Here is a 12,971-nt window from a genome sequence, read left to right on the forward strand (position 1 = left end):
TGTCACTGGTCCCCAAAAAGTGTCACTTAGGCTACTTTCACACTGAGGCGTTGCAAAACCGTGGTAAAAACAATGAGCGTTATTACCGCGTTTTGCAGCGGTTTTACCGCATTAGCGGTAAAAATAGTGCTAACGCCCATGCATTTTATAGCGTTTTTTTAAGCGCTAGCGTCAGCAAACCTGACCATGTGATCTTCCCCACAGTTTCTGGGCGTTTTTAAAGCAGTATTACCGCGGTTTTACAGCGTTTCCCATGCATTTCAATTGGGATAGACGTTTTTTACAGCGCTATTTTATGCGCCCCAAAGATGCTCCAAAAAGCTGTTTGCGGGATTTTTTCCAACGCCCAGCCAGCACAACGCCTCAGTGTGAAAGGTTACACTGAGATACATGGTGGGCGTTCTTCATGCGGTATTTAGGCGGTAATTTTAAGCTCTAAAACGCCTGAAAAACGCCTCAGTGTGAAAGGGGCCTTAGTGTAAGAACATGCGCCGCAATTTCACAGTCCTACTAGAAGTCGCTGATCATTGCCATTACTAGTAAATATATATATATATATATATATATATATATATATATATTTACTAGTAATGGCAATGATCAGCGACTTCTAGTAGGACTGTGAAATTGCGGCGCATGTTCTTACACTAAGGCCCCTTTCACACTGAGGCGTTTTTCAGGCGTTTAGAGCTAAAATTACCGCCTAAATACCGCATGAAGAACGCCCCCCATGTATCTCAGTGTAACCTTTCACACTATATATATATATATCCCCCTCCTGTGACTTCACCATTAATAACACAACCATTGGTCCCTCCACACATGCCAGGGTTCTGGGTGTAATCCTTGACTCTGACCTCTCCTTCAGCCCCCACATCCAATCACTGGCTAAATCCTTCCGCCTTAACCTCCGCAACATCTCCAGAATTCGACCCTTCCTGACTAACGACACCACAAAGCAACTTATTCACATCCTTGATTATTTCACGCCTCGACTACTGCAACTTGCTCCTTAATGGCCTACCCTTAAGCAGGCTATCCCCCCTTCAGTCTATTATGAATGCTGCTGCTAGACTAATACACCTCACTAATCGATCCGTGACTGCTGCTCCTCTCCGACAATCCCTTCACTGGCTTCCCCTACCCCACCGTGTAAAATTCAAAATACTAACCACAACATACAAGGCCATTCACAACATCGCCCCCATCTACATCACTAACCTCATCTGCAGATATCGCCCAAATCGCCCCCTCCGCTCCTCCCAGGACCTCCTGCTCTCTAGCTCCCTTGTTACCTCCTCCCATGCTCGCCTTCAGGACTTCTCCAGAGCCTCTCCCATCCTCTGGAACTCCCTGCCCCAGTATGTCAGATCAGCCCCTACCCTGTCCACCTTTAGGAGATCCTTGAAAACTCATTTATTCAGGGAAGCCTATCCCACACCCACATAACAACTGTCCCCGATCCACCCCCCATCGAATCATTCTCTGCAGCTGTTACCTTTTGTACCACCACCCCCTCCCTTTAGAATGTAAGCTCTATGAGCCGGGCCCTCCTGTACCTTCTGTATTGAACTGTAGTGTAATTGTGTTGTCCCCCCTCTACATTGTAAAGCGATGCGTAAACTTTTGGCGCTATATAAATCTAGTATAATAATAATATATATATATATATATATATATATATATATATATATATATATATATATATATATATATATATATATATATATATACACACACACACATATACATACATACATACATACACACACATTGTTTTTTTTACCAGAAATATGTAGCAGAATACATATTGGCCTAAATGAAAGTGATTGTAATTAGGGGTGCAACGGATCAAAAAAACTCACGGTTCGGATCGTTCCTCGGATCAGGAGTCACGGTTCGGATCAACAAAAAAAAAAAAAAAAATCTCCCCCACTGTAATAATATATTAGCAGGGTATTGGCGGGTATATTGGCAGGGTATTGCAGAGTATTGGCAGAGGGGAGAGAGAAACCGGTTTGTTACAAGTGATCGCTCCGTCATTCGACCGCCGTGTGTACCAAGATGGCCGCCACTCCGGAGCTAGGCCGAAGCCTTTCCTATTGCCGAGGCCACAGAGCGCTCCGCGGATCGCGGGTGTCCCGATCCGCGGAGGTTGATCCGCACGGATCAATGACGATCCGTTGCACCCCTAATTGTAATGTCCCGTACACGCGATCCGAATGTCGTCCGAGGAAGGATCGTACGATTTTCATGTGTACGCTACTTTCGACAGTTCATCATCGATATTATTCGACCGGACGAGCATGAAAATTTTCCTCGTACGATTCCGGATCGTATGATTTCATGTAGTCAGTACAGTTGTCGTCTGAAAAATACAAAAAAACTAAATGCACCACAACACACGACATCTGAATTTTTTAAATTTTTTTTCCTGTCATACGAGAATTTTCGCAACTTGTACAATTTGTCGTACGATATTTGGATCGTGTGGCCCCCGAACCTGCTCTTCTGGGTCCCTCGGCGGCTCTCACGGCTCCTCCTCACATCTGATAACCCCCCAAGGAGAAGCGCTCTCCTCCCGGTGGGGTTGCCTTGCAGGCGCGCTCCCTAATCCAGCATTCGGAATCCATAGCCCCCGAATGTATGACTCCCCCGCTACCGCATCATTGGATTTAATTGACAGCAGCGAGAGCCAATGGCTGTGCTGCTATCAGTTTATCCAATCAAAAGCCGAGAACCCCCCTGGGCAGAGAGACAGCGCGTCTCCGTGGGACAAGTTCCAGGGTTCAGGTAAGTAAAACGGGGGGGGGGGGGGGGGGGGGGGGTGTCGGTCACTGACAGGTGTTTTTTTCATAGGATGCATTAAGGGTGAAAAAAAAAAACACGAGCCTTTACAGCCACTTTAATGAGAATTGATTTTTTTTTTTTTTTTTTATTGGATGCATTTTATAGCACAAATGAAAAAAATTGTTTTGTTTTCTTTTTCAAAATTTTTGCTCTTTTTTGTTTATAGCACATAAAATAAAAACCGCAGAGGTGATCAAATACCACCAAAGAAAGCTCTATTTGTGGGGAAAAAAAAAAAAGGACAATTGTTATTTGTGTACAGCGTCGCCCGACCGCGCAATTGTCAGATAAAGTAACGCAGTGCCGTATCGCAAAAAATGGCCTGGTCAGGAAGAGGAGCCGGGGGGAGGGGTAAATCTTCCGGGGCTGATGAGATTACGACAATCTATTGAAGTCAATGGGCAGCCAACACATCGAAACATCATGAAAATTGGACCCGCCATAAAAATGGCGTAACAGGTCATGGCAGACTGCGACACTTCGTCAGCGATTGGCACAGCCACGTACGTTGCCATGGGTTACCACAACCAGCCCCCAGAGCTCTCCTCCAATGAGGGCCAACAATAGAGTCCACAGAGGAGAACACAGGACCTGAAGGTGGGGGAGGGCGCACAGACACAGGGACCTCTATATACGAGGTCTGCCATCACTACAAGACAAAGGACCCCCCCACCCGGAGCACAGCCTCACCTGCTCTCCATCGTCCGCCATGTTGCCGGTGGCGCGCAGCGGAAGAGGCCGGTCTCCAAGGTTACCGCGCTCTCTCGCGAGATATCCGCGGCCAGTCCGGGAGAGGAGGAGGCGGCTCGGCCAATGAGAAGGGGAGCGGGGGGACACGTGACTTCCTGCGAGGGGAGTTTGTTACACAACAGAAGCATGTGAGGACGGAGGGGAGCCGCCGGGATGGCAAAGAGAGGCGGCGGGGAGTCCGGGGGACCGAGCGGGGGGAAGAGAGCCAGGAGAGCCCCCGCCAAGAGGAGAGAGGGTGAGGGGGGGCGGGGACTACTGCTCTCAGGGGATTGGTGCAGAGTGGTCACATGGCCTGTGCGCCCCAATCATTGTCATTATTATATCATAATAACCTTCATTATCATTATATACCATATATCTATATATACTGTCTGCATTATATATATATATATATATATATATATATATATATATATATATATAGAGAGTAGGATATAGATCTATATATATAGTAGGATATAGATCTATATATAGCAGGATATATATATATATATATATATATATATATATATATATATATATATATATATATAACCCAATAATACTTTGATATTATAATCTCTGCGTCTCATATATCTGCATCCCCATCATCATTAATAATACTATTTCTGCATTATTATTATTATTATTATGTTGGCATTTTTTTATTATGATGATTATTATTAGCATCCCTTTGATTATGAATATTATTTCTGCATCCCTATTATTATTATTATTATTATTTATTTAAACATCCCTACTATTATTATATCCGCTTCACCAACATTTTTATTAATATTATTTTTATTTTTATTTTTTTCTGCATCCATTTTCATTATTTTTTCTGCATTAATATTATTATTTCAGCATCCCTATTATTATTATTTCTGCATTATTATTATTTTTCTGCATCCCTTTCTAGTATTTTTTTTTTCTGCACCATCATTCTTGTTATTATTTTTATTTCTGCATTAATATTATTCTATCTGCATCGCCAACATTTTTAAACATTATTTCTGCATTATTAATATATCTGCATCCCCGACAGTTTTATTAAAATTATTATTATTTTGTTGTTGTTTATCTTTTCTGCGTCCCCTTATTAGTATTAATAATTATATTATTTTTGAATCCCAAGTTTTTTTTTATTATTATTTCGGCATCTCCACCATTTGTCATAATTACCCTGTTTCCCCGAAAATAAGACCTAGCGTGATTGTCGGTGATGGCTGCAATATAAGCCCTACCCCTTAAATAAGCCCTACCCTGTTTCCCTGAAAATAAGCCCTACCCTGAAAAGAAGACCTACAAGGACTTTAACTAGGGCTTATTTGGGGGGTAGGGCTTATATTGCAGCCATCACCGACAATCACGCTAGGTCTTATTTTCGGGGAACAGGGTATTATTCTGTCTGCACCTCCTCCATCAAAATTATTTTATCTGCATCCCCATTATCTTTATTACCTACATCCATGTGTCATCATCAGTATCAATAATATTATTGTTTATATGCATTATACATGTTCTGCATCCCCAGTATTATTATTATCTGTATCCCCTCATATGTATAATAAAATATATGTGTGTGTGTGTGTGTGTGTATATATATATATATATATATATATATATATATATATATATATATATATATATATATATATATATATATATATATTATTATTATTATTTATTTAAGGTACTTATATAGCGCCATCAATTTACGCAGCGCTTTACATATACATTGTACATTCACATCGGTCCCATATATATATATATATATATATATGGGACCAATGTGAATGTACAATGTATATGTAAAGCGCTGCGTAAATTGATGGCGCTATATAAGTACCTTTAAATAATAATTATATATATATATATATATATATATATATTATATATATATATATATATATATATATATATATATATATATATATATATATATGTATGTATGTTATAGAGATAGATGACGGCTCCTCTATGAAACAAGCCCATCCTAAATCAAGGCCGGAGCGCCCCTCCTCCATGCAGCGTTCGTCCTGGCTGAGCCTTGTAGTCCCTGGGTGGCTGTAGTACAGACAGTTGCTTGTGTGTCATATGTTGCTCTGTGTGAGGTTCATCACCTGTGAACGTGTCTTCTGTTTCTGTTTTGTGCTCTGATCTGACAGATGAGAAGGGAGACGTTTCCGATGACGGGAAGGCGCCTCAGAAGAAAAGCAGAAGCCCGGGCGCCAGGTGGTAAAACCACAAAGAAGGCTGATGGAGGCGGAGAGAGCGCGGCACAGAGAGGCGTCAGAAAAACAAAGAAAACCACAACGATTAAATCTGAAGACACGGAGAGGGAGATCGAGTGAGTGTGTCATCAGATGGGCAATTACCAGAGAGATATTATCATTTATAATAGACAAAGGCAAAAAGTGCGAACATCAGAAATTCCCTACTTTATATAATTTATAATACCTTTAAAAGTGAATTCCACTTTACAAAAAAAAAAAAAAAAAAGTGATACAAGATACACTCTATTGTCAAAAGTATTGGGACGTCTGCCTTTACACGCACATGAACTTTAATGACATCCCAGTCTTATGCCCCGTACACACGGTCGGATTTTCCGACGGAAAATGTGTGATAGGACCTTGTTGTCAGAAATTCCGACCGTGTGTGGGCTCCATCACACATTTTCCGACACACAAAGTTTGAGAGCAGGATATAACATTCTCGGACAACAAAAATGGTCCGAACAAAGTCCGACCGTGTGTACGGGGCATTAGCGTGTTTATGGGCATGTTTGACCATTTTTCCAAAAGTGCATTTGTGAGGTCAGGTAATAATTCATTCCAAAGGTGTTCTATCGGGTTGAGGTCAGGACTCTGTGCAGGCCAGTCAAGTTCCTCCACCCCAAACTCACTCATCCATGTCTTTATGGACCTTGCTTTGTGTACTGGTCCAAATCATTTGGTGGAGGGGGGATTATGGTGTGGGGGTTGTTTTCAGGGGTTGGGTTGGCCCCTTAGTTCCAGTGAAGGAAACTCTTAAGGCGTCAGCATACAAGACATTTTGGACAATTTCATGCTCCCAACATTGTGGGAACAGTTTGGGGATGGCCCCTTCCTGTTCCAACATGACTGCTCACCAGTGCACAAAGCAAGGTCCATAAAGACATGGATGAGCGAGTTTGGGGTGGAGGAACTTGACTGGCCTGAACAGAGTCCTGACCTCAACCCGATAGAACCCCTTTGGGATGAATTAGAGCGGAGACTGCGAGCCAGGCCTTCTCGTCCAACATCAGTGCCTGACCTCACAAATGTGCTTCTGGAAGAATGGTCAAACATTCCCATAGACACACTCCTAAACCTTGTGGACGGCCTTCCCAGAAGAGTTGAAGCTGTTATAGCTGCAAAGGGTGGGCCAACTCAATATTGAACCCTCCAGACTTATGCCCTGTACACACGATCGGACATTGCGACAACAAAATCCATGGATTTTTTCCGACGGATGTTGGCTCAAACTTGTCTTGCATACACACGGTCACACAAAGTTGTCGGAAAATCCGATCGTTCTGAACGCGGTGACGTAAAACACGTACGTCGGGACTATAAACGGGGGCAGTGGCCAATAGCTTTCATCTCTTTATTTATTCTGAGCATGTGTGGCACTTTGTCAGTCGGATTTGTGTACACACAATCGGAATTTCCGACAACAGATTTTGTTGTCGGAAAATTTTATATCCTGCTCTCAAACTTTGTGTGTTGGAAATTCCTATGGAAAATGTGTGATGGAGCCTACACACGGTCGGAATTTCCGACAACAAGGTCCTATCACACATTTTCCGTCGAAAATCCGACCGTGTGTACGGGGCATAAGACTGGGATGTCATTAAAGTTCATGTGCGTGTAAAGGCGGGCGTCCCAATACTTTTGGTTATTATGTATGTATGTATGTGTGTGTGTGTGTATATATATATATATATATATATATATATATATATATAGATAGATAGATAGATAGATAGATATATAATTTTCAAAATTAATAATAAAAAAACAAAAATGTATATATTATTATTATTATTTATTTATTTTTATATATTCTATTTAAAACTTAATCTATTTTTATAAATCAGCATAACTCAAAATAAAACCATTATTATTTAATATTTATTTTTTATTTATTTTTTTCACTAAAGGTGCTTCTTTTTTTTTTTTTTGTCATTTTTCTCTTTTTCTTTCCAGTATTTCTTTGTTGAGTTTTCCAGACAGATATCGCCATCCTCCTTCTCAAATGACACTTTCATAGATCAACTAAAGCCCCATACACACTATTAGATTTTCTGCAGATTTTTGTCCTCAGATTTAAAAAACCATGCAGTGCTTTAATATACGCAGCCATAATAGGCTCCAAGAAACCACCCCTGAGACCATATCATCTCCAGTGGGAGGCAGAATTGGGGAAAAAACTAGATCCAGAAGACTGGCAGGGCATGACTGCTGCTCTATCCAAATGCTCCAAGAATGTGTTAGAGCCCTTGCACACTGGGGCGGGGGGCGGCGTCGGCGGTAAAACGCCGCTATTAATAGCGGCGTTTTACCGTCGGTATGCGGCCGCTAGCGGGGCGGTTTTACCCCCCGCTAGCGGCCGAGAAAGGGTTAAAAACCACCGCAAAGCGCCTCTGCAGAGGCGCATTGCCGGCGGTATAGCCGCGCCGTCCCATTGATTTCAATGGGCAGGAGCGGTAAAGGAGCGGTATACACACCGCTCCTTCACCGCTCCGAAGATGCTGCTAGCAGGACTTTTATTACCGTCCTGCCAGCGCATCGCTCCAGTGTGCAAGCCCTCGGGGCTTTCACACTGGAATGAAAGCAGCGGCACTTTCGGGGCGGTTTGCAGGCGCTATTATTAGCGCAATAGCGCCTGCAAACCGCCCCAGTGTGCAAGGGCTCTTACATCTAGAAAACGCTTACAAAATACTCTATCGATGGTATTATACTCCAGCTAGACTTGCGAGCTTTATTCCATCCTATTCCCCCTTATGCTTTCGTGGGTGTACCCAGGAGGGAACAATGGCACATATCTGGTGGAAATGCCCCAAGGTCTGCAGACTGTGGGTCAGAATTTATGCTTTTCTCCGTAACCTCTTCAATACAAACATAAGAAGGGATCCCTATGAAGCTCTCTTGGGGAAACCAATCATAGAACTACTGAGACCGGAACGCCAACTGGCGTCGCATATTTTTACTGCAACTAAATTGACCATAGCAAAGGCTTGGAAAACCCCAGTTCTCAGCTTCGAAGCAGTTAAGAATCGTGTAAATGATATTATGATTAACGAAAAATTGACAGCTGTCCTATCAGACACACATGATAAATTCCTTCGGACATGGCAGCCTTGGGTGTCTCAAGTCCACCCTTCTAGATTTGATCCTGTGCTACTCTCGCTTTGAGATACCTCCGTCCTCCAGCCCCGGGGACCCCCCTTCCCCCCTCTCTCTCCACCCTCTTTTTCTTCTCTCTCCTCTCCTACACTATTTTCTTTCCTCTCTCCTTGGCCTTTCCTCTTTTGAATCTCCCTTCTTATATTTTTTCCCGCGATTTCTCTGATTTACAGACCAACCTCTGTCAGGTTGGACAACTGATGAGCAACCGTACTAAAGACATGAAAAGCTGTTACTCAGCGCCATATGGTCTTTTTCATTAAGTCACTAAACATCCATAGTCTATCTAATCTGTAATGGGTATTTTTCGAATCTTAAGCACCCCTTGCAACGATTCAACAGGTTGATGTATTCATAAAATCCGCAGACCTCATGCAAACTCTCCTGAACCTCAAGACCGTGTAAGATTTGTTATGTCTAATATTGTTATGCCTGTTATATATCCGCAATCTTATTGCAGATGTGTTCACATGGTGTGCTCACCATTGTTTTTTGTATTTTTCTTGACGATTTTTATGTTTAATAAAAACCTTTGTACAAGAAAACCATGTAGTGTAAGGGCCTGCCCGATTGCATACAAATTGAAACTCTTAAGGTTCGACCTCCATATTATATGGTTTTGGTAAATCTGAAGACAAAAATCTGCAGAAAATCAAAATAGTATGTATGGGGGGGGGTCTAAGTCATTGGTATATAAAACAAGCTGAACGGGGCTCATAACCAACATAGCGATCCATGAGGATATTAGCACATTTTAGGCCTGAAGCTTAGTTAAACCCCCCCAAATAGTATATATTTTCTCAATTTTATTGAAAGCACTGTCCCTGGAGATTAAAATGGCAAAAGTTCTGATTTTTTTTTTTTTTTTTATTAATGTCACATGATGTTGATCAAACCCGTATTTTTTTAGTAAAAAAAAAATACACTAAAGTGAATCTTAAGGTACAAAATTGCATCAAATTACACATCTTTTTGTAAAAATAGAATAGATGAGGAAGCACCGAGTAAATGGATACAAAACACGTCAAGCTTTAAAATTTCTTGCACCCCTGATACGGTGACAAATATTGGTACCCCAAATTTTCTCTAGGCGCCACTTAAAAAGCCCCGGCAGGTCATCAGTTTGGAGTGAATTGTTGGGCCTTGAATTCCTGGGGAGAAAGGTAGGCAGGGCGGCAGGAAACTGGGAAGCCCAAGAGGAGGTGATTGTATAGGCAGGAGAGAGGGTGGGGGAAGGAGGGAAGTGGGAGGGAAGAGAGCACCTGGTGGGAAAGGTAAGGAGGAAGGGAGGAGAGGCTCGGGGGTGGGGAGGGGGTCATTTCTTGATCCTTTTTATCCAAATATTTAGTTTCTGTATTTTATTACATTGTGTTGTGCAGAGCCTTGCTGAGTTTGGAAGGAAAAGCCTCCGTCCCGGATGTGACCGTAATAGAAGACAGCAGTGCGGAGGACAGCGAGGAGGAATGGGAGGATGTGGAAGGTATCACTGTAAATATTAACATCCGGCAATGAGATCCTCCGTGTGCTTCATACAACACTTCTGGTGTGCAATAGAAGCCTTACAGCTTTTTATCTCTTTATAGTTCTTTTTACCCCGACATGTTATTATTTATTATTATTTAAGGTACTTATATAGCGCTGTCAATTTGCGCAGAACTTTACATATACATTGTACATTCACATCGGTCCCTACCCTCAAGGAGCTTACAATCTAAGGTCCCTAACTCACATTCATATACTAGGGCCAATTTAGACAGAAGCCAATTAACCTACCAGCATGTCTTTGGAGTGTGGGAGGAAACCGGAGTACCCGGAGGAAACCCACGCAGGCGCAGGGGGAACATGCAAACTCCAGGCAGGTGGTGTTGTGGTCGGGATTCAAACCAGCGACCCTTTTTACTGCTAGGGGTGAATGCTACCCACTACACCACTGTGCTTCTCAGGTTATAATTTGTTATTGTGGAAATGTCTTAAAGTAGAACTAAAGTAAAGCCCCTTTTTTTTTTTTTTTTTTTTTTTTTTAGTTTTGAATAGAGTGGAGAGCCCTGTCAGGTTTTTTTTTTTTTTACTGCTGTTTGTTTCCCCCGGTAAGGAGATTCTCCCACTCTGTTTCTCCTGTTTTACCATGAAAGTAAATCCCAAATTTTAAGTGGTTGCTGGAACAGGAATAGAGGGAGAATCTTCCAATAAGGACACTATTTCTGGGAATGCCCCAGTTTGGAGGGATTTCCGCTCACTTCCTGTTTCGAAAAACCGGATCAAAAATTTTGAAAAAAAAACAAACATTTTTCTTTAGTTTGTTATAAAATTTTACAAACAGGTAATTTTTCTCCTTCACTGATTTGTCAGAAACCATGAAATTGGGCCGAGACAGAAGTACAGTCAAATCACACTTGTTTAATAATAAAAGTAAAAAGAACAAACGTAGTCAAAACATAGCCAAAGTTCAGTAACTGGAACAGATAGTCAGCCAAGGCAGAAGTCAGGGATCAATGTAGTGGAACAGCAAGCAGGATCTGGAGCTAGAAGGGATGTCAGCAATGCAAGTCTTTAAAAAGGAACGCAGGAGATAGTCTCTTGTGATGTTGACCAAGGGGAAGGCAGAGATCCACTGGACTGAACGGCTTAAGTAGGCAGGACTGACGAGCAGGATATCATCAACAGCTGAGTAACTGTGGAGAGATAGGAGCTGGCAATAAGCCGACAGCTGAGCGCTCAGCTCAGAGAAGGAAGGGCTGAGCCCAGCCCTGACAAACTGGATGTGTACTTCCAGTCCTCAGCTTAGTATGCTGGCTGGAGCCTTATATATATGTTATCAAGAGATATATATATCTATATCTGCGCCCATAGATTGTGGGATATGGGCAACTTAATACCGACCACAAGTGTCCCCGCTGCAGAACCAAAAACACTGCCTCATGTTGTGCCCACAAAATCCACCTTTTTCTTTTTATAGTTGTTTCAACTGATTCAATCCCTTTTTCATAATATTGGATGTTGGCACAGTGGGGGTCTTTCTTTTCCACAGACAGAAAGATGGCCTCGTCCAATTGGGTTCAGCTGCTCTTTGGGTACTTTGACAGCTGAAGGGGGCGGCTGTTGCAGTACAATAGGCACAGCAGGGGATTCATACATATCCACTTCCAAGCATAGCTTATTAAATTTTCAATCATCTGCATGGGTAGGAAGTTTATTTTACTTATCAACATGAAAGAGGAACTGTTACCAACCTATCAGATTATTCCTTTCAGCTTCAGATTTTCTTTTTAATATTTTGATTGAGTTTTCATTGCCAAGTTATAAACATTTACATGAGTATATAATGCAAGAGGTAACAATGGCCTATAAAGCCTAAGACAACCAACACAGCATGAGACGTAATTAACACACTTGCAAGCATTTCAATCGTGATGCAGAGATATTATTATCCACAAACTTAGGGGGTGTAGTAACTTCAGAGAGTGGCTGTGCCTTGCAAAAGTATTCACCCCCCCCCCCCCCCCTTGGCTTTTTACCTATTTTATTACATTACAGCCTTTAGTTCAATGTTTTTTTTTTAATCTGAATTATATGTGATGGATCAGAACACAATAGTCTAAGTTGCTGAAGTAAAGTTAGAAAAATATATACATAAAACTATTTTTCAGAAATAAAAAACTGATAATTGGCATGTGCGTATGTATTCACACCCTTTGTTATGAAGCCCATAAAAAGCTCTGGTGCAACCAATTACCTTCAGAAGTCACATAATTAGTGAAATGATGTCCACCTGTTTGCAATCTAAGTGTCACATGATCTGTCATTACATATACACACCTTTTTGAAAGGCCCCAGAGGCTGCAACACCTAAGCAAGAGGCACCACTAACCAAACACTGCCATGAAGACCAAGGAACTCTCCAAACAAGTAAGGGACAATGTTGTTGAGAAGTACAAGTCAGGGTTGGGTTATAAAAAA

The 12,971-nt window shown here is 41.9% G+C and overlaps 2 protein-coding genes across 2 annotated transcripts in view; one reads left to right on the forward strand and one right to left on the reverse strand.

Annotated features, from left to right (window-relative positions):
• Positions 1–3,691, reverse strand: part of LSM3 (LSM3 homolog, U6 small nuclear RNA and mRNA degradation associated) — a 30,600-nt gene extending 26,909 nt beyond the window's left edge. The window contains exon 1 of the mRNA XM_073591776.1: positions 3,541–3,691. Coding sequence (XP_073447877.1) covers positions 3,541–3,561 — 21 coding nt within the window. The 5' untranslated portion in view covers positions 3,562–3,691. The remainder of the gene's footprint in view (positions 1–3,540) is intronic.
• XPC (XPC complex subunit, DNA damage recognition and repair factor) overlaps positions 3,679–12,971 on the forward strand; it is a 36,045-nt gene continuing 26,752 nt past the window's right edge. Inside the window, exons 1-3 of the mRNA XM_073591772.1 lie at positions 3,679–3,835; positions 5,751–5,932; positions 10,394–10,494. Coding sequence (XP_073447873.1) covers positions 5,751–5,932; positions 10,394–10,494 — 283 coding nt within the window. The 5' untranslated portion in view covers positions 3,679–3,835. The remainder of the gene's footprint in view (positions 3,836–5,750; positions 5,933–10,393; positions 10,495–12,971) is intronic.

Source organism: Aquarana catesbeiana, linkage group LG07 (assembly GCF_042186555.1).
Source record: "Aquarana catesbeiana isolate 2022-GZ linkage group LG07, ASM4218655v1, whole genome shotgun sequence".
NCBI classification, from domain to species: Eukaryota; Metazoa; Chordata; class Amphibia; order Anura; family Ranidae; genus Aquarana; species Aquarana catesbeiana.